The sequence below is a fragment of the Arabidopsis lyrata genome (assembly GCF_000004255.2).
Source record: "Arabidopsis lyrata subsp. lyrata unplaced genomic scaffold ARALYscaffold_3, whole genome shotgun sequence".
Lineage (NCBI taxonomy): Eukaryota > Viridiplantae > Streptophyta > Magnoliopsida > Brassicales > Brassicaceae > Arabidopsis > Arabidopsis lyrata.
Window position 1 is genome coordinate 523707 of NW_003302553.1, and position 22863 is coordinate 546569.

At 40.3% G+C, this 22863-nt stretch overlaps 2 protein-coding genes across 2 annotated transcripts; both read right to left on the reverse strand.

Annotated features, from left to right (window-relative positions):
- Nucleotides 1-1813: 1813 nt before the first annotated feature.
- On the reverse strand, nucleotides 1814-19535 carry LOC9320378 (auxin transport protein BIG). The gene is made up of 14 exons (XM_021031229.1): nucleotides 19084-19535; nucleotides 18802-18908; nucleotides 18174-18339; nucleotides 12045-18085; nucleotides 11294-11890; nucleotides 11007-11184; nucleotides 10596-10830; nucleotides 6003-10520; nucleotides 5705-5927; nucleotides 5042-5440; nucleotides 4777-4920; nucleotides 3572-4597; nucleotides 2979-3482; nucleotides 1814-2783 (listed from the first exon to the last, which is right to left on the reverse strand). Exons 1-14 carry the CDS (start codon nucleotides 19361-19363, stop codon nucleotides 1980-1982), a joined length of 15222 nt encoding a protein of 5073 aa, XP_020886888.1. The 5' UTR covers nucleotides 19364-19535; the 3' UTR covers nucleotides 1814-1979.
- Nucleotides 19536-20920: 1385 nt separating this feature from the next.
- Nucleotides 20921-22715, reverse strand: LOC9320379 (translation initiation factor eIF-2B subunit epsilon). Its single transcript, XM_021031263.1, is given in 4 exon segments — nucleotides 20921-21212; nucleotides 21215-21340; nucleotides 21343-21584; nucleotides 21587-22715. Coding segments are annotated over 4 exon segments (1437 nt in total). The 5' UTR covers nucleotides 22614-22715; the 3' UTR covers nucleotides 20921-21170.
- Between the last annotated feature and the right edge of the window lie 148 nt (nucleotides 22716-22863).

Genomic DNA, 22863 nt, shown 5'->3' on the forward strand with positions numbered 1-22863 from the left:
AGTTACATTGAATTTTATTATAACTAGTCGCAGATGAACTTCATACACATGGCAAAAAATCACGTTTGCAAAATGTAGAAACACAATGTAAATGTTATAAACTTCATACACATGGCAAAAAATCACGTTTGAAAACGTAATATAACATTTCACATGAAATGTACTTAGTACGTGAACACAAATTAAACAAATAAAAAGTACATATGCATGTTAATTAATAAATAAATAGTGGGCTTGTGTGAACGTAAATGTGTTGGGTGCACTAAGGTGGGCGTAACGCGAGAGGGAATCCAATTAAATGTACCACCCAACTTGGATTGCAAATCAAGATTTAGTTCAATGATATATAGTTTGTTTTAAAGACACGTATGACGTATCCATTAAGAATTGACAATGGCACGAAAAAATCCCCGTAAATACAAAGCCAATGCAAACAAAATTAATTACTCCATATACTTAGTTAGGTCGAAGTTACTTAAAAATGCATTTAAGTGTTGATTTCAAGAATTATATGATTACCGTACCAAAAATTAAGAAAGTCAATAAAATATGCCGCTTTATTTGTATTGAGTTTGAGCATTAAAATAAAAACAGTGGAAAAAGGGAAGAAAAAACTCCAATAAATGTTTGCCCAAAAAAAAAAAAAACTCCAATAAATTTTATTGTTCGGGAAGATAAACTATTAAATAAAGAAAAAGTGAAATTAATATTGGTAGAAAAAGGACATTTAACAATTAATAATTCAACGAGCATAAAGAAAGTTGTGTCGGTGGCTCAATGCATTAAGCATGACGTGCCATTCTCAAGTTTACGCAATTATTGCTGTCTATATATTTATGTTTATGAGATACATTGCATGGAAAAAAAAAAAAAAGATATAACAGCCCATAGTTACCCTAGTTTGATGGGCCTTCAGAGAAGCTCAAAATCATAAAACCCTAGCAATGGCGACCCAACCCTATTCGGATGTTAGAAATTTTTGCTTTTTTCAGATTTCTATCACTAAAATAAAATATTAGTTGTATGATTCCTTTTCTTTTTTTCATTCCGTTCCTCTTACTTGTGTTTCTTTGCATGTATTGAATTGACAAAACAAGATTTCGAAATTATTTTTTTGATATTTATGTAGAGTTTTTATCATTGATGTATTGTTCATAAATAAGGAAACAAATTTTAATAGTGTTTTTTTTTTGAATAATCCAATATAATTTACATGGAAGAGATAGCAATTCCCGCTTCTTGCCTTTCATGTTCCAAATGATCACAATAATTTTAGATTTAATGTATCTAGAAGAATTAATCATATATTAAAGTACTTGGAACTTATAACATGTTATATTGTAGACACATGATTATCTCATTTCAAATTTTAAATATATCTTTATAGTTTATAATAAAGGTTGATGTATCACTAATTTTGTAGGAGAGATGAGTGTGTTTTCTCGACAAAAAATATATATATATATATATATATATATATATATATATATATATATATATTTCCATAAACTCATAAAAGTAGATAGAGTTTTCTTACCAAAAAAAAAAAAAAAGTAGATAGAGTTTCTGTTTAAAAGTTAATAAATAATAAAGATATTGCCAAATTGTAATTAATTTTCAATTAACTTTGATTTTGAAACATCGGCTCAACTAACCCAACCTTTATTTTGATGATTTAAATTCGAACCTATACAATAGTCGAATTCAAATCTAAACATTTGCATAAAATGTTATACATGATACCGAAACCAAATGTGGAAATTTTCAAACCGAACTCGATCGAGTGAGTTGTTGGAATTAGATGCCTGCGAGGTTAAACAAAGAGCAATATGTGTGTTTTGCATTAATAACACAACAAAACAGAGTGTCTCAATGTTTACAACAGCGACAATTTTCTAAATTACAATCAATCACAATATCAATAACAAGAGACACATTGCCAAAAATAAAACACATAAAGCTCTTCCTTGTTCCCGAAATCAATCTTTATCGATCGCCGATCTCACAAACTGATCACACTGTGTAAATCCTTCAGACAAAACATCAGCCAAAACGCCTACAATATCAAATGCTTCTTGTAGATCAGTTGCAGAGTTGATTTCGTCGAGCCACGAGATCAATTCCTTGGAGAAACCAACCATTTCTTTCACATTCAGCAGCTTCTCTTTCATTACAATCTCCCATGGCTCAAGCTCTACTCCACTTGATGTACCTTCTTTCTTGATTGGTTCGATGTGGACCGGTTTCTTGGGTTTGAACAACTGTTGAAGCTGTTCGATCATACCGGTGTAAACCAGCATTGGTTTGACGATAGAGAGAAGTTCATCGCCGGTTAAGGTTTCTGCGTCTTGGGTTTTGCCTCCCGAACTGGTTGGTTCTGCAGCGCGAGTAGCTACCCGACCGTGAGCGTGTTGCATGAAAGTATGGTAAATCCCCCGCTGGAGAAAGACCCTACGGTGTTGGAGCCATGATTCATATGATTCTGATAGAAGTGAGTTAACCATCATGAACTGAACCGTTTCCTCTGTTCCAGTTGATGATAGCTGAGATCCAGGAGTTAAAGGTCGTGAGTCCGAGGATGGAGCTGTTGCTGTAGATGTCGATGATGACGAAATGTACGATGAAACAGATCTAGCCATGTTTGCGCGTTGCACGGGGCCTCCTTGGTCGAGAAGATGACGGGCCATTTGGAACATGAAAGGCAAGAAGCGGGAATTGCTATCTCTTCCTCCACCTCGACAATCCGCGCTAAAAGAAGCTCCTGTTGCAAACCGAGCCAGCATCTACAGAGGAAACAAAAGTTGTCAGCAACTCACATTGTAAATCTGAAACAAAATTAACAGAGCCACTTGATTAGCTGTTTGGAATCAAGTCCGGATCAAGTTTAAAACCAAACCGAATTGACACACTTTTGAACCAAATGCCAATTGAATCGAAGGCTAACACCTAGTGAGTTTCAGAACCAATTTTTAACTTACCAGGACAATGTCGTATGTCAATAGACGGAGTCTGCTTCCGTCGGCTCGACCAAGAGCATTGAGATTATCCCAGTACTGGTCAACGTAACGAAGATACTGTGCTAAGGGAACTGAGGGACCCTTGACAGGGAAGAGAGAGTTGCAAAGAGATTCATTGTTACGTAACATAGCTCCTTCCCATTCTTTCTTCGGATTTTTAAGAGCAGCGTCGGCTCTTTTCGCCTCTTGATGACATTGGAAATGAATGATGTTGAAGTAGCTCACGGTAGTGTAAACGCATTCGCCACGTGCGCATCCAGAATTGCCAACACCCAGATTCACCCGTTTACTGTAAGAGTAGACTCCTAATAAATCAGAAGGTCTGAGCTTGTAGCCTTCTCTACACACCATGCAAGCCAATCCATCTTCTTCTTCCTCTACATCCTCAAAACCTTCAAGAATTGGTTGAGAAACCACAATCCTTTCACCACCATCAGAAGATAGCTCTTGACGCATTCCAAGTCCCTGTTACAAAAGAGAAACTTGGTAAACATTGTTACAAGACCAAATTACACATTTAGTTTCCTTGCGAGAGAATCATTATTAATATTTACCTGCAGGAGCTCCTCTCTCTTTCTTAATGCACGGCGTCTCATTTCATCTTTGGTGGCATCTCGTAATGCACGGACTTTCTCTCCAAGAAATCCATCTCCTTTTCCTTCTTTATCGGCGAGTGTGTCTAGCAAATTTTCAGCCCTTGCACCGATGTCGTTTTCTCCAGAGACTCCTTCTAAGGCATGAAGTAGGGTTAAAATTCCTCCCTCGTCTACGCATGTTTGGGTAGGCAAATGACCCATCGACAATCCTCTTAGCATTGACAAAATAAGAGGCACTGACGGAAGTTTAAGAGCCAAAAGCCATTCCTTGCTAGATTTGAACCCAGTCTGTCCCGTGACAGCGAAAATTTCCTTTATGTGTTTGACAGCAACAGCTATGATACCATTCTCCAAAACTATGTCTTTTAACCTCTCTCCACATGAACTTGTCTTGAGAGATTCTGACACTCTTACAAAATTCTCCACAGTAAACCTCTGCTTCGCCGCTTGCTGAGCAATGCTGTCGTCCTTGGGGTTCTCCTCATGACGTTGCTGAAGCTGATCAAATTCAGACCAGTTTTGCAGGTAAGGGCTAAAATGCTCTATGAGTGCTTCCATCGCTGCAGGCTCACCGTATGTTAAGTAAGGTAAGATTCTAGCAACCATCTCCGTGTTCCTTTGCTGTTTGTTTGACTTCTTAAGCCCTGAAGGATGGCTTAGCCTTTCTAAGAACATAAGCACTATTTTCTTGGCCTGTTCCCAAGTTCCAGTTTCCTCGTTACTGACAGTCAAAGCACTTTGTGCGGCGCTGATGCTGTCACTTTCATTTGCTTCAAGAGTCAAACTCTCGACAATTAAGAGAATGCCTTCAGCTGGCTCCATAGCATCCACAGAAAATGCCCTCCTAGCTGTTTCAAGAAGTAAGCTTAAAGCCCCTAGCCTGAGTAGAGCTCGCCTGTTCTCTCTAATCTTGCAGCAATGGTTTAGGAGATCAAGAACTGCAACCATCTCTTCTTGGTTGGATTTGAAGTCATCTTGTAAACTCTGCATAGTCAGCAATATCGATTTAATTTGCAACCTCAACCAGCTTCGTAGGAATACATTACATGTTAAAAAACTACTTTGGTAATATAATTATTCTTCTTTAATGCTCCTTCACGATGCATCAAAAAGTTAAGACCCTAGGAGAATCTCAGTTTCCCTTGATAGTTTAAGAAGCTTACCTTGATCATATCAAGTAAAATTTCAAGACCACCATATTCCCGAACTGCACCTGCTATTGCAAACTCAATCTCTGGATCTTGTGATTCTTCTCTATCTTCTTCCAATTCCTTGATCATAGGCTCAGTAGCTTCACCATCTAACCCCTGCCAATATTTTACCACACAATATTATATGAAATTTGCCAGCGCTTTTATCAAAAACAATAAGTAAAGGCGAGCAAAACCCATCTTTGGCCTAGTTCTTCACCAGAAAAGGGTCACAAACCTGAAGTCTGTATGTCACCGTCATGGGAGGACAATCCCTGCCGGGAGCTGCATTTGAAGCTAACAGTGCGGAGTTGGTCAGTGAAGTAGAAGACTGATTTGATTTCTTCCAAACTAGCTCATAAACTTGAGCTATGCTCAGGTCTAGTGAAATGATGTTTCCTGCTACAAGCAACTCCATGCCATAGTCATCTTCCAGTAGTCCTAACAGGTCCAACTGCTGACAAATCTTGTTTTTAACATCCCGCATCAGTGGGCCAATCTCAGCACTCGAATATGGATTTTTTGTCATTGATCCCCGGATGAACTCCTCTTGCGTGTGTGATTTGTTCAAGATCAGCATATACACAGCCTCAGGTTTTGACGGGCAGATCAAATTACAAAGTTGCTCAAGAATAAACTGCACATGCAATTGAAATTATCAAAAAAAGATGTCAAGGATATATGTCAACTGGTTTCTAGGATATGAAGTTAGGAAGGATATCAGCTATATAGACTGATCAAAATACTCATAATACTCAAACTAAGTGTATCTAATATTTTCATCCAGAAGTCTAAAAAGAAGAATAGAAGATCCCCAGAGAATGTAAAAGTGATGAATATCTCCATAAAGAATCATATATTTTGAAGATGATACAGTGGTCAGTATGATAATTCTTCTTACCATACAGGTACGTCCTTTTTTCTCCTCTGCATGGGTTTGCAGTCCAGAAACACAGGCACGGATAAATTGTCGTTTATTTTCACTGCTTTCAAGCAGAAGTCCGTCAAGAAGATCTTTTAGGAGTCTGTTGCAATCATTTATAAGCTTTGTCTTTTGCACTATCAAGCCACGAATTACAATGAGGGCCTCCAGAACATGAGACAGTAAATTGTCTCTCATGAATCTGCCACACTCAAAACATTAGACAGGTATGAAGAAGTCAATGTCAGATCAATAGATTTAATGATGAGAAAATTACCTGGAACGAATATTTGGAACCTTTAAGAACTTTCCAAGGAGTTCTAAGAGCTTGTGGAGGGTAAATCCCTGTGAAATGTCGATCTGAAGACTCCTTTCTAGAGATTCAATGTTTCCCACCTCTTGGGAGATCAATTTACAGATTGTTGTCAGACAACCCCGGACAGTTAAGAAAAGAAGTGCATCTTGTGTCTCTATCATTTTGAAGAGCAGTTCAAAGTATTCTGCGCTGCTTTCACCCGCTGCAAGCGTAGCGGGAAGCAAGCCTATCAGCAAATTGATCAGCCTGTAGCGCCTAGGTGAGCTTTGTGCAGCGAGTAAACTAATCAGCGTGCACATCTCTGACCTGATAGATTGAGAACATGCACTAAGAATAAGCTCTGTGACCCAAGACCCGAGCTCAAATGCCTGTAAACCACCTTTAGATGTCCTGCTAGACCGTCGCTTCCACCTAAGTGTATATTTAAGTGCCAAGAAATCTGATCTGTGGGTTCTAGACTTTTGGCTAGCACCTCTAATTGACTGAGAGGCTTTGTATTGCCTCCTCACAAAGTCGAGATATGATGCCCCTTTCTCCCATTCCAAATAACTCACAAGCTGAATATCTCGCGTCTTCTGAGATACATTCGGGTTATTTTCTTCGCTTTCTGATGAATACTTTATGATGCCAGCAGCACTCTCATCCTTTTCTTGCACTGCAGGAGTAGATTTTCCCATCGTAAGCTCTTTCTCTGCCGTATCTGGTTTTGGAGGTGTACATGCCACAGAAATAATCTTAAGGCAAGGAAGAATTATTTGCTCTGATATCGCAGGATGTTTAGCACCCAATTTAATGGATGAAAATAGTAGCTGAAAAACAAGGCGCAGTCTTGACTCCCAGAATTCATCAGTGAGAGAGCAAACTTCTGAAAGCAACAACATTTCCTCACGAGTGGCGAGCGCAATATCCATGGAACGATGGTGTTCAAGGCAGTACATTATTTTCTTCTGTACCAGATTGTTTAACTCATTCACTGCATTCAGATCACCCTCCGAGAAAGTAGAAAGGGCTGCTCTAGCTTGAGCACGGGCTGTTTTCGGACCTTGGTGAATATTGTTTTCAAACAACTCAGACAAAATACCAGCTGCAACAAGTTGTTTTCTAGATCTTGGATGCTTCGACAGCACTTGAAGAATCTCAAGACATTGAGTGACAAATGTAGTGGCACAACCGTAACAATTGTTTAAGGTCTTTGAGACCACACATCTTGAGGCACCTGATGAAAAATTGGAATTTTTCTGATGGAGGTAGCTCATCAAAACTCTGCGAAGCCCCTGCAGCGTTTGTACACTTTTGCTGACAGAATCAAAAGCAGCTTTGCACTTCTCACCATACAGTACACCCAAAAGTGCGATTTTGCGGTTTATCTTGCATGATGGACCAGGTAAAGATGCCATCATTTGCTGGACAGTGTCCTTGTGCTGCGAATCCATTTCAGTTTCACCAATGCTTGAAACTATCTTCAGAAGAGGCTTCTTGAAGCCCAGGAGTTGCTGATATCTCTTGTGAGCGTTTTCAGACTCAGATTCTATAGCAGCCAATCCCCTCTTCATATCTTCGTCATTTTCCATATTATCAAATATGAAGCTTGGTTTTGCCATGAAGTTAAACTCAAACCTCCCATACTTGCTGTAGCCACACTCGTTGCAAAGGAATGAATCCAAATTTTCATAATTAATGTTACGGCACTGCCTGCACTGATAAGCATTCTCATGGCAGTTGCTGCAAATACCATGTTTATCAGTAACAGGTCGGCTGCATCGAGGACACTGCAATGGTTCAAGAGATAACGCTTGAAGATTCTCATAGAAGGAATCCAACTCGATCATGAAGTTACACGCAGTAATAGGAATAGGAAATTCCACCTTCAGTTCAGTTTGGTTAAAAGACAGATGGCAACTTTTGGCACGCTTCCACATTGACCAGTTATTTTTAAGCTCTGATAAATCCGAGACAGGGCGATTGTTGTAATACAAGTTCAGGACCTTCACCGACTTTGACTTTCGTGCATCATGAACATTCATTGTCACAGACTGTATCGTATAACTCCCAGTACATTTCACAATGATGCGGTTATCGGTAAACTTTGTCTCGGATTTCAAACTTTCAAGCTTCATTTTGCTATATGGCACATCAGGAGAACTGCAGGCAACACAAGGTTCGCTCTCAAGATAATAACCATCAAATTCCACAAGATTACTCAGAGTGCTGTATATACGGGAGTTTGGATGATTGGCAATGAGTTCGTTCTGGGAATGCAGCGTCTCAAAAAAGCACCTTATCACATCAGGGTTCAGGCAACGATCCACAAGCTCATTAATTGCTTGCTTTGAGTTGTTTTCTGGAGCCTTGCCGAGCAACAAGGAGACAAGTTCTGTGTACTCAACAATATTCTGACCATATGCAGGCAGGTATCTAACCTTCTGCAACAGAGCTGCTAACAGACTTTCTTTGAATGAGTGTCTTCCATGATGCCACAGGCCATAAATAACAGATTTTGCTTCAGTGCGAACAGAGCTTGAATTCCATTCCAGTAGAAAGAAATCAATAAACTGCCTCAAGAGATCTCCGCCCTTGGCACTGAAGATATCGACCACCCCTTCCATATCCACATATGATTTTTCCAAACCAGAATCATGCCCATCTTCACCTTTTTTCTTCTTTTTTGAATCCACTGACTGAGATCCTGATCGGTTTGAGCCTGTCACTACTTCAGTTGCTTCAGCTTTCTGCACTGAGCTGCTCACATCTTTTCCTTGATAAAAGGCCAAATTGAGGAGTTTAAGTGTCTGGATAACAGACTCTTCCGCAAAATGGAATACACCATTTAGTAGGAAGGACAGAAAATCTCCATGCCTAAGACAGTACTTCTGCCAGTTCCGAGGTCGCGCCAAAGCAACTTCAGCAATTGTAGAAAGCGACTTCACAATCTTTACACTTCTTTCATATGAAACATTGTTTTCAATACCACCAGACTTTTCAACATGCTTGTATAGGTTTTTCACTTCATTGGAAAACTGCCATGAATCTCGGACACTGTAGTATTGAGTTTTGCTTCCGCAAAGATGCAAAAACAGCCTTCTAGCATATCTCCTAACAAAACCCGTATGAGGGTTATTAATATAGCTGCATAGAACATCCTGGAAACCGTCCAGCTTTAAATCTTTAGAAGAAGCATTCCTGTATACCTTTTCCTTTTCCCCCATTTTCTCTTGTTTTTCAGGTCTAACCAAGGTATATACTAAGCGAAACACATTCTCAAGTAGCAGCCTGTGATAGTCCACAAATATATCTGCTCTATGGGCTTTTGCATATGAATCCGAAAAGAAGGGAGAATAGTTACCCGCAGGTAAATCTCTTCTGACTGTGAGCATGGCTCCACAACCAGAACCAGCGCTTGATCCACGAGCTTCAACATTGGCAGCACGTGACTTAAAAACATGCACTAGCTGCTGAAGTATGTTCATTAGATAATTAACAAACTCTTGGTTCCTGAGGCAACTGCACGCACGAACTAGCTGAGACGCAAAGTCATCTCTCTCTTGAACATCTAAAGAAGACTGAGTAGCTACTACAGTGGAGCTCTGGACACTCCTCCGGTCATGTATATCTGTACTTCCACCTAATTTGGAGCTACTACCATCACTACCAGGCTGGTGCCAACTCCGAAGCATCAAGGTGAAAAACATAAACACAAGAATCACAATTTCCCCAAAGGAAGAGCGAGTTGAAGCAGCAAACGGCTTGCTGAGATTGATTTCACCCAAAAGCCATTTAATTAATTTATCCAAGCTTATTTCTTCGGGCTTTGAGCTATCCATAAAGGCTCCACCAATGGCAGATGATAATCTGTAGAACAATTGCATCACAGGAATAGCTTGAACACCGGATACTGTCTCCATCCATCCACTCAACTCTTGGAGAAACTCAGACAGAATTAAAGAATTTACGGCACGCTTTGACGCTGAGATAGATATAGGATCGGTCACTGAGGCAGAGAACTCAGCAGATTCACCAGGTTCCAAGACATGAATGGAGGGAGTTGAAGCTTGTGGGATGCTACTGGTTATCACCGGCAACATATTTGAAATACCTACTTCATCCGCAGAGAACTGAATCTCATTGGTGTCTGCACCAAGTGATTCCACTTCTATTGGAATTGCTGTCATGGGATGGTCTCGAGTGTGTGGTGGTGGTAGACGATCTGCATCTAACACTTCATAGCATGCCTCACATAGATCAAAATCTGGACAAACAGTGCAGTGCCACCTTCTTCTCAGTATAGGGACGGTGGAGCAGCCATCACAGCAGTATTGAACAGATGAAGTTATAGAGTCCTCCTCAATCATGACATGTGTATTTCCACCAGCTGTTCTGGTAGGCACCGAAGGAGTTGTAACATTGTCAACCAAATCATCTGTTGTCAACATTGTTTGCTTTGGGAAAGGAACCTGAAGTAACCTTGATGATATAGCTAAGCTGTAAAGAAACTTAGTTAGAAGACTTGTACATATCTAAGAGAGCAGAGTATAAAAAACATACACAAGAACACACCTGCTGGATGTTTGCACAGACTCATTGGGAAACAATATAAGTGTTTTCAGTAACTGAACTGCAGGAGCTACAGAATGAACCCCTGTATCCTTTCCTTGAGATGCCAAACACTCTGCATAGCTATAGATTAGTTCAACGGAGGACATCACAACATTGTTCATAGTAGGTGTATCGAGTGGCTCTGACTCCAAAATTCCCCATAGCACTTGCATCAGATTATCAACCACTTCAGAGCCTACAGAACAAACATATCTCATATAAACAAACCTATATGAAAGGAAGATGCTAATTGTATGACAAACAGCCACTCCTATTACAAAATACAAAGATATAATAAACAAAATTGTGTTTGAACTTTGAACTACACATGAAAATATATATACTGTAGATAATAACTGAAACTGCATATACCATTCATCTCCAGAAAGACGGAGAAATTTGATTTACGGGTCAAAGCTATTTTAGACACCGCCCGCATCTGAGCATTGAACTCTTCAACAATCGAACCTCCAGTACCAGAAATGCCCAACCTCGAAGAAAGAATAGAGGTCACCTTGACCACTCCAAGGAGACGCATGGTGTCTTTGACCTATAGCATCAGATATTATCAATGCAAAAGACAACATACAAATTTAAGGAATATCTGCGCTTGGAAATAGAAACTGAACATGCAAGACTGAATTTGGTAGAAACATTACCTGGTAGTATATCTCCTTTCTTGGAAAGACAGACTGCAAAACACGGCAAGCTGCAGTTTGTAACAGCGTTTCCCTATCACTTTCGAAAATTGTCTCCAGTAGCTGTTTGCATTTGAGTTCGCTAAGCACTACTTCTTTCCGTGGCCTACAAACTGAATAATAGATTGATAGGAGCTTAAGACCATCGGCGATAACTTGCTCTTCCATTGAAGCAGACTGTGCCAACGCTCTCTTTTTACTAGAGCCTGGAAGAAGCAAACCATGACCAAGCACACGAGCTTCCATATCTAGCACAGCATCCATTTTTTCTTTCCAGCCAAATTCATCTTTAGCTCGACCGTATACTTCAAGCGAGTCTATTCTGGGCAGTGCAGTCCCACTAGTAGTCGGCCCCACAGATATTACAACATCTTCATCAGCTAGAAGTGACTCAGCCACAGTAAATGGGATGTCATACCAGCACCTCATGCCCTCATCCATCTTAATCGATCTCTGGAAAATGGTCACTTCTGAAGGTATAGAGCTTGCTGATGTAGTACCCACATGCATCCGGATGCCAACCATAACAATGTCAGGATTTGGATTGGAGACAGATATCTGAAAGAGAGAAGGAGGTTAGATAACTAGACACAAGCAACCCATATAATCATAACCAGACGGTCAAAATACTATTAAGAGAACTGAACTAATAACCAAGCATAGTATACAGATAAAATTATCAAGAAAAATTACTGGAGAATTCCAACCATACCTTGAAGCCCATGGGACTGGGGCTCTCAATAAACCCATCCTCAGATGCCAAGCTCTGCTTTGCTCCCTCGGAATCACCATTTCTAATAGCATCACTGCCAAGTCTCACATCTGCTGTAATGCAAAATGCCCTCTCAAAGAAATCCAGGGGAAACTCCGGCTTTGCACCAGCATAGGTTTTGTTGTTAAGTATCTTAGAACCCAACTTTTTAACTTTTTCAGCTGTGAAATTTGAGTCAGCATCAACTCCACTCCGAACATGAGAATAAATCTGAAGGCTGCCATCATCATGCAGAACTAGACAGTGAACATTGTCTTTTGACAAAGGTTTGTATGCGGTTATTCCAACCATAGGGGAAGATGATCCTGTCGGATGACGGAGATTCTGTGCACATACTTCATCGCCCCTCAAGGACACAGCTAAAGCAGCATTTGACTTCACGCTGGAGAAGCAAATAAACAATCCACTACCAGCCAACAACTCTTTCCAACGATGCAATCCAGCCACCCTTTGTTTACAATCTGATTCTTCCTCAAACATGCCAGATGTCTCAGTTAAGGATGTTGCGTCTGAGCTGAGTCGACCCATAAAAGAACTTCCATCATGATAGGATATGAAAAGCAGTCGATATGTTGGAGAGAAATAGACAGATGAACCCTTTCCCGTAACATCCTTTCCCATAATCTGAACGATTTCCTTAAGTGGTGTTGCGCCTGCGTTTCCGCCCCAAGATAGTTCGAACCTATACAAATTCCCTTGTTCTGAAAGAACAAGAAGGAAAACCCTCCCACGAGAAGCAACAAAAAGAGTAGCATCCACAATCAAGTCGTTTGGCAAGGTGAAGTACTGTGTTGGACTGATGCTATCCTGGGATAGATCATAAATCTTCACGAATTTGTTCGTAACAACCATTAACTGAACCTGTGAACCAGGAACCCAGTCTATACGCCTGATGAATGCACCCTGCAGGGCAAGCTCAACAGCAAGCCTGTCGATGACTTCACCTCGATGATTCAAAGTAAGTATCTGGCAATCTTCAAGGCCTGCGACAGCAAGATAATTCTCCACAACTGGGTTGAATGCAAGATGCACAATCTCAAAACGAACAATATTCCTTGAAAGTGGTTTAACGTTGGCCTTGTCTGCATTTATGGGTGCAATTGTGGCTTGTCCTATTAGCTGTCCAACATCAAATATAGCAACTTTATCACCTTCTCCAACTGCAAGGCGACCCCGAACACTAACACTCAGGAGAGACTTGACAAGGGAACCATTGGCTAAAAGAGATTTAAGGTCCTTTGAATTAGTATAATCAGCCTTTATTTTTAAGTCCAGTGACCCACTTTTATATGCTTTTTTCAGCTGCAAAAGATCTTTGTCAAATGAAAGAACTTTGTCTTTCCCGAGATTGACCTGCTTATCTTTCGAAAGGCCAGAGTCTCTTTTGCTAGTGATAGACGGAAGCAAAGATGAGAAAAGCTCCAGTACTCGGTCCTCTATCCCGAGCTCTTCGAGTAGCAGTGACATCTTATATTGAGTTTCTTTAGGGATAGATAACACAACGTGATTTTCCTCCCCGAAACCATCTTCTTCCACATCCGAATCGCTTTCTGCAAGCTGATCTGCATCCTCAGACAAGGGTAAAAACGATTGGAAATTATTTGTACCACGAGCTGGAGCACTTCCATTTCCATTAAATTTGCGTGGCTTCAGGCACTGGCAGCTGCTTCCCCTAACACCTCCAGCTCCGCAGTCACAGAAAAACCGACTCGATCGTGAATAGACAACACGGTGACCGCGGTGGCAAACTTTTGCGCAGACAGAACAGCAACCTTTGGACACAGTAAGGTCACAGGTGTAACAAAAATACCAGTGTTGTTCCATAAAATTACTGCCACTGGACGTAAAAGTGCAGACTTTTGAGGCAAGATAACTCTCACTGTTGGCATCTTCTTCATCTTCCTTGTCTAAGCTGGCCACTTCACCATCAGATGTTCCATCATCTTCATCTTCATCAACAGAGGTGACATCGCATTCAAGTGATATTGAGCTTCCTTCCTGATCCACGGGGAGAGCCAATGTATCAGATTTTTTCGTTGTTCCTGAAAGTTTTGGGACCAAAGGACCTGTTGCAGTATTCTTATAGCTTGCCAAGGACTTTCCACACAAACTCTCTCCATGACTTGGAGAACGGTTGCTCAACAAGGTGCCTATCACACCAAAAAGAAACTTCAAACCAGGAAGCAACTTCTCATCGGCAGCAAGCTTCTCCATCAGCATTATGCTTCTCTTTAAAACCATCTTCATCAGGTTGTCTTCCCTTGCAAGTTGAAGAACAAAATGAAAATATGACATAGACATATGGATATCAAATGAGAGAAACGCGCTATCGAGGGAGATCAGCAAGGCCTCAAATAAATGATTCTGTAACTCTCTGGGGTGTAGGTCGTTAGTAGATGATACAAGACAATTAATAAAATTCATTGCTGCCTCTCTGAAAGGAAGAGAATTTCCTTTTGCAGTCTTTTTCCCATCTATTTCCTCAACGAAGGAACCCAACAGTCTTCTCTCCAGCCACCCAGACAAAGATACCAAATCCATGTCAATAAATTTTTGTTGTACTCTTCTCCTGAGATCGGGGGATTGAGCCACAGACAAAAGGTCAACAAGGAAGTTAAGTACTTTTATGTTTACTGGTTCCAAGGAACAGTAGTCTAATGAGTCAATAAAAACAGACAGATCTCCACGTTGCAACTCATAAAATTCCCTGGTATGCTCAGAGACTGCATCTCCACCAAGATAAAATTTGAAAATATCAGATTTAGAAGAATCCTTGCTTAGACTGTCCATAACATCTACAATCTTGATGATCACCCCTTCAAGCACATGACTTCTATCTATCTGCTCAGCACTGATATCTCTTACAAACCCCTCCATGTCTTTCATCAGGAACAACTCCGTCAAATCTGGAAGCTGCAACACGGCACATATGTTTTGATGGATCTCCTCACATTTTCCATGAAAGCTTTCGAATACCTGATCAAACTTAATAATCATGATAGAATCAAGTAGCTGATGAAGTACACTAGTATCTGCCCCAAACTTCTCCTTTGAGTTGCCCAGTTTGAGTAAGCCATCTATTGTCAGCACAATGCATCTTATGCTTAGAATACATGAAAGAAGAATCGCACTAGAAGTTTGAAGACTAGTGGGAAACCCATGTACCATAAATTCCCAAAACACTTTCCATAAAACACCCGAACCTCTTCCATCTCCCAGAGCATCCAGTTTTGACAGATAAAATATACATTGAAGATGGAGAGAATTGTCACCAATCTTCGCATATTCACCTTGAAGACTTTTACCAAATTGAGTATGCTTGAGAAGTAGCAGAGAAGGCGAACTATGACCGTGATGATTCCAAGCGCTGAAAGTTGCAAGGAAAGCTTTCTTATACACTCGCAAATATTTGCCAACCAATGATGAAAGCATTCTCAGCAATTCTGCAATATCACCAGTCTCCATCAAGTAAGAGACTACCCCTTCTGCCGCAGCAACATACTTGGCGTCAACAGATGTGCACTCCCTCCAGAAGGGATAGATTTCTGAACATGAATTTTTCTTGCAATAATCCCAGACGCCACCATCAAGAAAGTACAACAGAAGAGAGAGCCAAGCTCCTTCGCGAATAAAATCAAAACCCAAATCCTCAACCACCTGCTCAGGTGCTGCCTGGAGCTGATTTAAAACACCGATCAGAATGTTTCTCAACTCGATATTCCTACCAACAACATTGATGTCGCCTACAAGCAAATGACTGGTGCAGATGAGATCCACGGAGCTAGATATGTCCACATTCTGGTAATTAACATGCAAGGAGGGCTGACTATCCAATGCACAGTTAATACGAGCAATATCCGAAGAAAGCATGAAAATGTATCTTTCCACTATCAGGTCTTCCACTTTTCCTGCCTTTTTTCCCTTCCACAGCCCCAAAACCCGAGACAAACTCGCAGATAAATCTCCATAATCCAAGTTTAGGGTTTTGGCAGCAGACACATCATTCTGAAATGTAGGAGGATGTGGGGAAAAGTCAATCATTTGACTCATCAGATGGCTGACTGACTCATCCTCAGTCCATGAATCAGTTATACCCCTGGCTACAAGAGACACCCATGAAGATAAATGATCACCAACGGTTACATGCAAATTACTACCACAGCTACGAACTTCTCTCAGTTTAGACCTTAGATCTAGCATTAATGATGTTGGGCATGTGTTTGGATGTAACAACATATGGTGCAACAGCACCAACAACCTAGATATCAGTATTGCCCAAGAGGACAGCTGAGGACCATCACATATTCCTGACGGGGTATCAACTTTCTGTAGACATGAAGCAATGAGATTTGAGAATTTTGCCTTTTCAGCTTCATTTGATAAATGGAAAGCCATAAGAAGAATCTCAATATGGAAAGCAGAGGGAAGACACGCAGTCAACTCCTTGAGACTCAAAGCTTCAGCACATATACCTCTTGCTCTCTCGGCAACAAAACTAACGAAACCATCATAAATTTTGTCTCTCAACGGTGCCCCAGCCAACCCCGGCCTACAAAGAAGAGTGTGAGCCAACAGTGCCAGAGTCTTATCATTATAGTTGAAGTCACTATTTTCGACAACAAGAATTTGCTGAAAAAGGTAGGACTCTAGAAAATCAGACAGAGCACGACTTCTCAAGAGATTGAGTAACAGCTCAAAAGCAACATGTCCAGGTCTTCCCTCATCTTGGAGCATGCAACCACCATCAGAAGCCTTGTCTTCAATACTACAGCCTACTATATTGAGCAGGATATCAATGTGACCAGCGTCAAGCTTTTTACATCCATCTTCGTATATACTAGGAACCCATTCTTGACAAAAAACGCACGCTCTAAGAAAATTCAACAGTTCCTTAGCAGCTTGCAATGGTAAATTGCTGCTGACAGAAACAGGTGGTTGATCATTTGGTTCTATGGAACACAGAGAACGACTACCCTCAGAAAACAAATTTCCAAACAGGGCTTCATCGTCATGAGAAATTTGGCTTTCAACTTCTGCAAAACTGTTGGATCTTAAACTGGAATACGTCCTCTCAACTTTTGGTCGTAATTTTACTCCTTCGTGATGGAGGAAATAAACAAGATGGAAGAAGTTATCCATCCATTGACTTGATGAAGGAAATATCACTCTCATTATATCCTCGACCGTGAAGCACTTGAGCAACGGGATGTTTTCCTGGCGCAGATGGAAATAAACAGAATCAACAGTGGAACTGGCATCGTCATAGGTGACTTCAGACTCTAAAACCCTCAGATCTTGGATATGGTATGGTTGTCTCTTGAGATCTTGAATGAGTTTCAATGTGTAGATGACAGACCGAGGGAAGTAAGCAAGTGGAGGTGTCAAATTACAAGAGGACACATCATATCTCCACACTGAGGAATCTAGATTGCTCACAATAGAAGCTGCCACACATGCCTGGACATTCTGAAAAACACTGCTCTTGCCAAAAATGAGTTGGACGAGATTGAGAAATCCCTCCACTAGCGCAAGAGAAAGACTCTCAATATTACCCTCTGTAGCAATGTGGTTAGTGAAATCAAAGAAAACCCTAAACAGCTTAGGAAAAGCATCTGTAAATGAAGCTACTGCTTGTAACAATGAGCCGTCATTTTCAATACTTTGAACATCTTTAGAAAGACTCCCAAGCAGCTTCAAAATTCTTAAGCAGAAGGACAATTTATCAAGGAAAGCTTGATCAACCGTCTTCTCATCTAACACATTTGGCAACTGAACAAGCTCTTTGCAGACCATAATCAGACGACAAACACAGCCAAGGTGAACAACAGCCAGGTGTCGAGTTAAGGGATTCAGGTCTCCACAGTCTTGTTGAAAAGAGGGCTTTATTACTGACTGCGCCTGGACATCAGATTCAATGCATTCAGACATCAGCGTAATAAGAAGCCGGTCAACTGGCTTCTCTTCATTTGAGCATCTGCCCCCTGCTTGACATGTCAAAAGATGTAAGGGTCATCAGGTTAAATTTGAGGTAAGAAAACAAATGCCTGAGTGGATGGGTAGCAACAATACCTTGAAAAGTACATTTCACGAGGCTATGTATTTCCATATTATCATGCTCGCCAGAAAACGCTGGCCACAGTTCTGCAACTTCGGCGGGAGAGACAGCCGGTAATATATCATATTGCTTCTCACTTCCATCAAAAGAAGCAACTTCCAAAAGTATTTCCATGTTTATCTGATTCAAGCAAGCATTTGGAGAGATTACTAACGCAGTCAAGCTTGATAGAAATACAGTAAGAACAAAGTCAGTAGCCCACAAGTTTTTTGGGAATGGACGAAAATGGAAGTAGACTGTAACCATACTATAACCCTCATGGAAAGGGTAAACGAAAACATGCAGGTAAGCATATGTGACTAAAATCTATGGTGCAACAATGAAACCTACCCGCTGGCGTAAAGACCCTGATAAAGTCTTATAAAACGAGTTCAAGCGTCTTATCATCGGAAAACAAACACAAATAAAACAAATTCTCTAGAAGGTATGTCCTAGACTTACCCAGTGAACCAAAAAAGAGCAACAAAGAGACTTACAAATCATGACGAAAAGGAGACCAATATCCAACATTAAAGACTTCCTTACTGAATCTCTATCACAAATTGAAGTAAAGAAGGGCATTGATCAAAATAAAGAACAAACCTCCATTTTCAGATCATTTTGTCTAAAACTTGACTTTTCCAAGAAGCTGAGAGAGAATTCCATCACCGCCTGGATGACACCCAAAACGATTGGTTCGAGTTGGTCCACTGAGATAACACCAACAAAAAAAAAACAGTAAACCAGTAAGCAAAATGATTCGAGGTCATCACTGTTAATCTGGAAAAGCTCAGAAAGTGGAAGACGAACTATAATCAAAGAAATGGACAGGTAAATGATACCGACCTAAACCTTGATTTAAACTATTCAGCGTCAAGTCAGTACCTAAAAGAGATCGCGATAGTAGAAGGATCGCTTGAGATATCGAAACAAGTGCTTGAACCTGCGAATCGGACCATGTCTGAAAGCGTAGCTGGCCAGAGGAATCATCGATCGGAGCGATACCCCAGCGAAGGAGGAGATAGAAAGAACGGAGACCGCGCTTGATCGAATCATCGGAGCGTAAACGGCGAGAAAAGAGATCTGAAGATGCCGAAGACGACAAAGAGGGAAAGGCGGTGTCGTCGAAGAGAAATCGGCAGAGATTCGCCAAGTCATCTGCCATTTCTGGCGAGTTCGATGAGGAAAAAGGTTTCTAGAGAGAGATATATACAGAGGAAGAGGAAGGTAAGGGTTTATAAGTAAAAGAATCAAAGGCGGTGAAAGAGGACTCTCTGGGGAAGACGATGTTCCTTCTTCTTCGTTTTCATTTTCTTATTATTCTTTACTTTCAAAATCATCCAAAAATTAATAATTCCTTTATTATTTTACACTTAATTAAATCATCCAACTCGTCTTTCATTGGACCAGATTTCAATAAGTTAAAAGGTTGGAAAGTACAATGTCCACCTAAGATACGTCATTTTTTATGGCAAATTTTAACGGGTTGTGTACCAGTTACAGAGAATTTAAGGAAAAGAGGAATTGATTGTGACACTAGGTGTGCCAGATGTGGAGCACCAGAGGAAACAGTCAATCACACACTTTTTCAGTGACATCCAGCACGACAGGTTTGGGCACTTTCTCAGATTCCTACGGCTATGGAGAATTTTCCCACGGATTCTATTTTTGCGAACTTGGATCATTTATTCTGGAGGACACCTTCGGAGGTTGATTCTACAGCTTTTCCATGAATTATTTGGTATATCTGGAAAGCACAAAATGAAAAATGTTTTGAAAATATTGATAATGATCCATTGGAGGTTTTAAGGCTAGCGGAAAGAGAGGCCCAATTGTGGCATTCAGCTCAAATGGAGCTACATAGTGAAATACATGGTTTAATGGAATTTTCAAATCGGCCTCGAATAAGGGGGGTGTCCCTAGTTTCGAACTTCACGGGATACCGTTGTTTTGTGGACGGATCTTGGAAAGATAGTGACAAATTTTCCGGTATAGGGTGGTTGTGTATACCATCAAATGGTGAGCCGCCAACAATGAGAGCTGCCAACCTCCGTAGAAGTCTATCTCCGCTACATGCAGAATTCGAGGCCCTCCTTTGGGCGATGAAGTGTATGATTGGTGCAGATAATCAAGAGGTAGCATTCCTTACAGACTGTTCTGACCTGGTGAAGATGGTGTCTTCCCCAACCGAATGGCCGGCATTTTCAGTGTATCTAGAGGAATTTCAGAGCGACAAGGAAGAGTTCTCCAACTTCTCTCTATCTTTAATTTCTCGTTGTGCTAATGTAAAAGCGGACAATCTGGCACGAAAAATTCGTACGGAACCGTTTCATATCACTTATGTAAACAACATTCCTCAGGAATGGCTATTTTGAGCTCTATTTAATATACGGATGACAAAAAAAAAAACTCCTTCAGCCGATCATTGTATCTTTGGACGGTTTAATATTATTATTCAGACAAAAAAAGATAAAAAAAAATTCTAATTCCTTAAATAACTATATAAGTGTTTTAATTATTTTTGGGAAATAACAATTTTTAAAAATTACTTCATAAATAAGAATTTCAGTATTCTTATTGGTACAGCATTGTGAACCTACAAGTTTTTTTTGTTTGCTGGTACAATTTTAATTTTGTCTAGTGATTTAATAGATGGATTAACAAAATCTAAACATTTTAGAAAGCACAAAAGGCCACTATGCTAATACTTAGGTAACTCCAAGCAACATAGTTAAGATATCATCAAATCTCACTCAATGAAGCTTTTTTCTTTCAATTTATTCATAAGCTTCCTATAATGCATTTACAAAAACATAAAGTTGTATATATTTACATCACAAGTGTGTAAGTCAATGGATAAGAAATACATCATTAGAACAACATAAACATGGAAAAAAAAGAGTGACATAAAAGACAAAGTATCTGTTAACTGCAAATAATCAATATATCAATCCATTTGGAAGCCAACGAACTCAGTCATCTTCATCATCAGATGTTTCCTTGAGCCATGTTATATGAATGGCTCGCATTGTTTCAGATAAACTTTGTCAGATTCATCAGCTCCTGCTTTTTCATCCGCCCATCTCAAGATTGCAACTTCTTGCAAATTGTCATTCTCTTGCTCATACATAAAACGAATAATATATTATATATATGAGCAAACAAAGGTCCCAACTCATGCGCAGATTCTTGACACATCTCTTCCAATCTCGATATTACTTCTATCTGTTCGTCAATTTGCTTTACATAGAACCCAAGAAGTCCCTTCCATCGAGTAATGATACTCGCCGTATTTTTATACAAGTTAATATCAGAGCTATGTGGAGTATCAGCTGCTAGTTTCATCATAGAGTAGAATATTGCTCCAGCACAATGTGTTATATGATTACCGAGTTCAAGATTTTAGCCCCACTCCCAATCTTTTTGGCATGTCCAATGACAGAGGAATCTCCAACATGAACAGATGGTGACCGGATAGCATCAGAAGCCTTATAGCTCCCTTGTCTCCCGAGCTTAAGAGAACAATTTCCGCTCAACTTCATATCCGGTACATACGGGAATGTCCGCCTCTGGATTATATCCTTGCTAACCATGTCATAGCTCCGGAAGTTTTCAATCCTAGCAGCATAACACGAGCTGATCTCATGAGTGAAAATCTTGAAACCCGTAATATCATCAGCAAGAACACCTTCCACAAAATCACAACGCAGATGTTGGTAATCGCAGTTATCCACAAAGTGACTAAGCATCTCAAGAGAACATATGTCAATGTAACAATCCTGCATATCACTACATAGCAAAACAGATGGATTACGATCCATCAATGACGTATCCAAGAAGATCTTGTCCTCATTGTAATAAAGAAGTTGTTTTGTTAAAGGATTTACACCGATGAAGAATTGATGATCCGTGATAACCATAGTCATGATAGCTTTATCATCTTTCTTCTTTCTATCTCTGTGTTCTTGAATCAGCTGCGTTAGGGGCATGTTACTCACAATACCTCCACTAACAAGAACAAAGTCGTCATCTTGAATCTGAGACGTGTCAATCTGTTGCTCATAGATATAACGCAAAGCATCACCAGCACTAGTGGATTTGTGCGGTGACTCTATCGTTTTCACCGTAAAGTCTTTGTGCGAGTACCATCCAGAGTTGTTCAGATAATCGATGACTTGCGTCGAGCAAAAGACGAAAACTTCTTCTAGTCCAGCAGATTCGAGCCAAGCTAAGGTGTAATCGATCATGGGAACATTCACTAGCGGTAACAATACATTGGGGCGTTCTAAGGTTAAGGGAAGAAGTTTCGTGGTGAAGTTGTCAGCTAGAAGAATGGCTTGAAACCGTTGACGACGACTCTGTTCCTCCTCTGAATCCTCTGAACTCTTCGCCGCACGTTTCTTCCGAGCAGCCATATATGATCTCCTCTTATCTCTCTCTCTGAAAAATTTGATCGAAAATGTCTGCAGGGTGCGAGTACCATTTGGGAAATTTGAAAAACTCTGTTTTAGTTATTCAAAGACTTTCTCAAAGTCAAAAAGTTCTTACACTGATAACGTCTTGTTAAGAATAACGTCTTGGAATTTTGAGATAACCGGGTTTTTGTCGGTTCAATTTGAGATTTGGATCAATTTTGTTTTCAACAAATAATAAAAGCCCACAGAA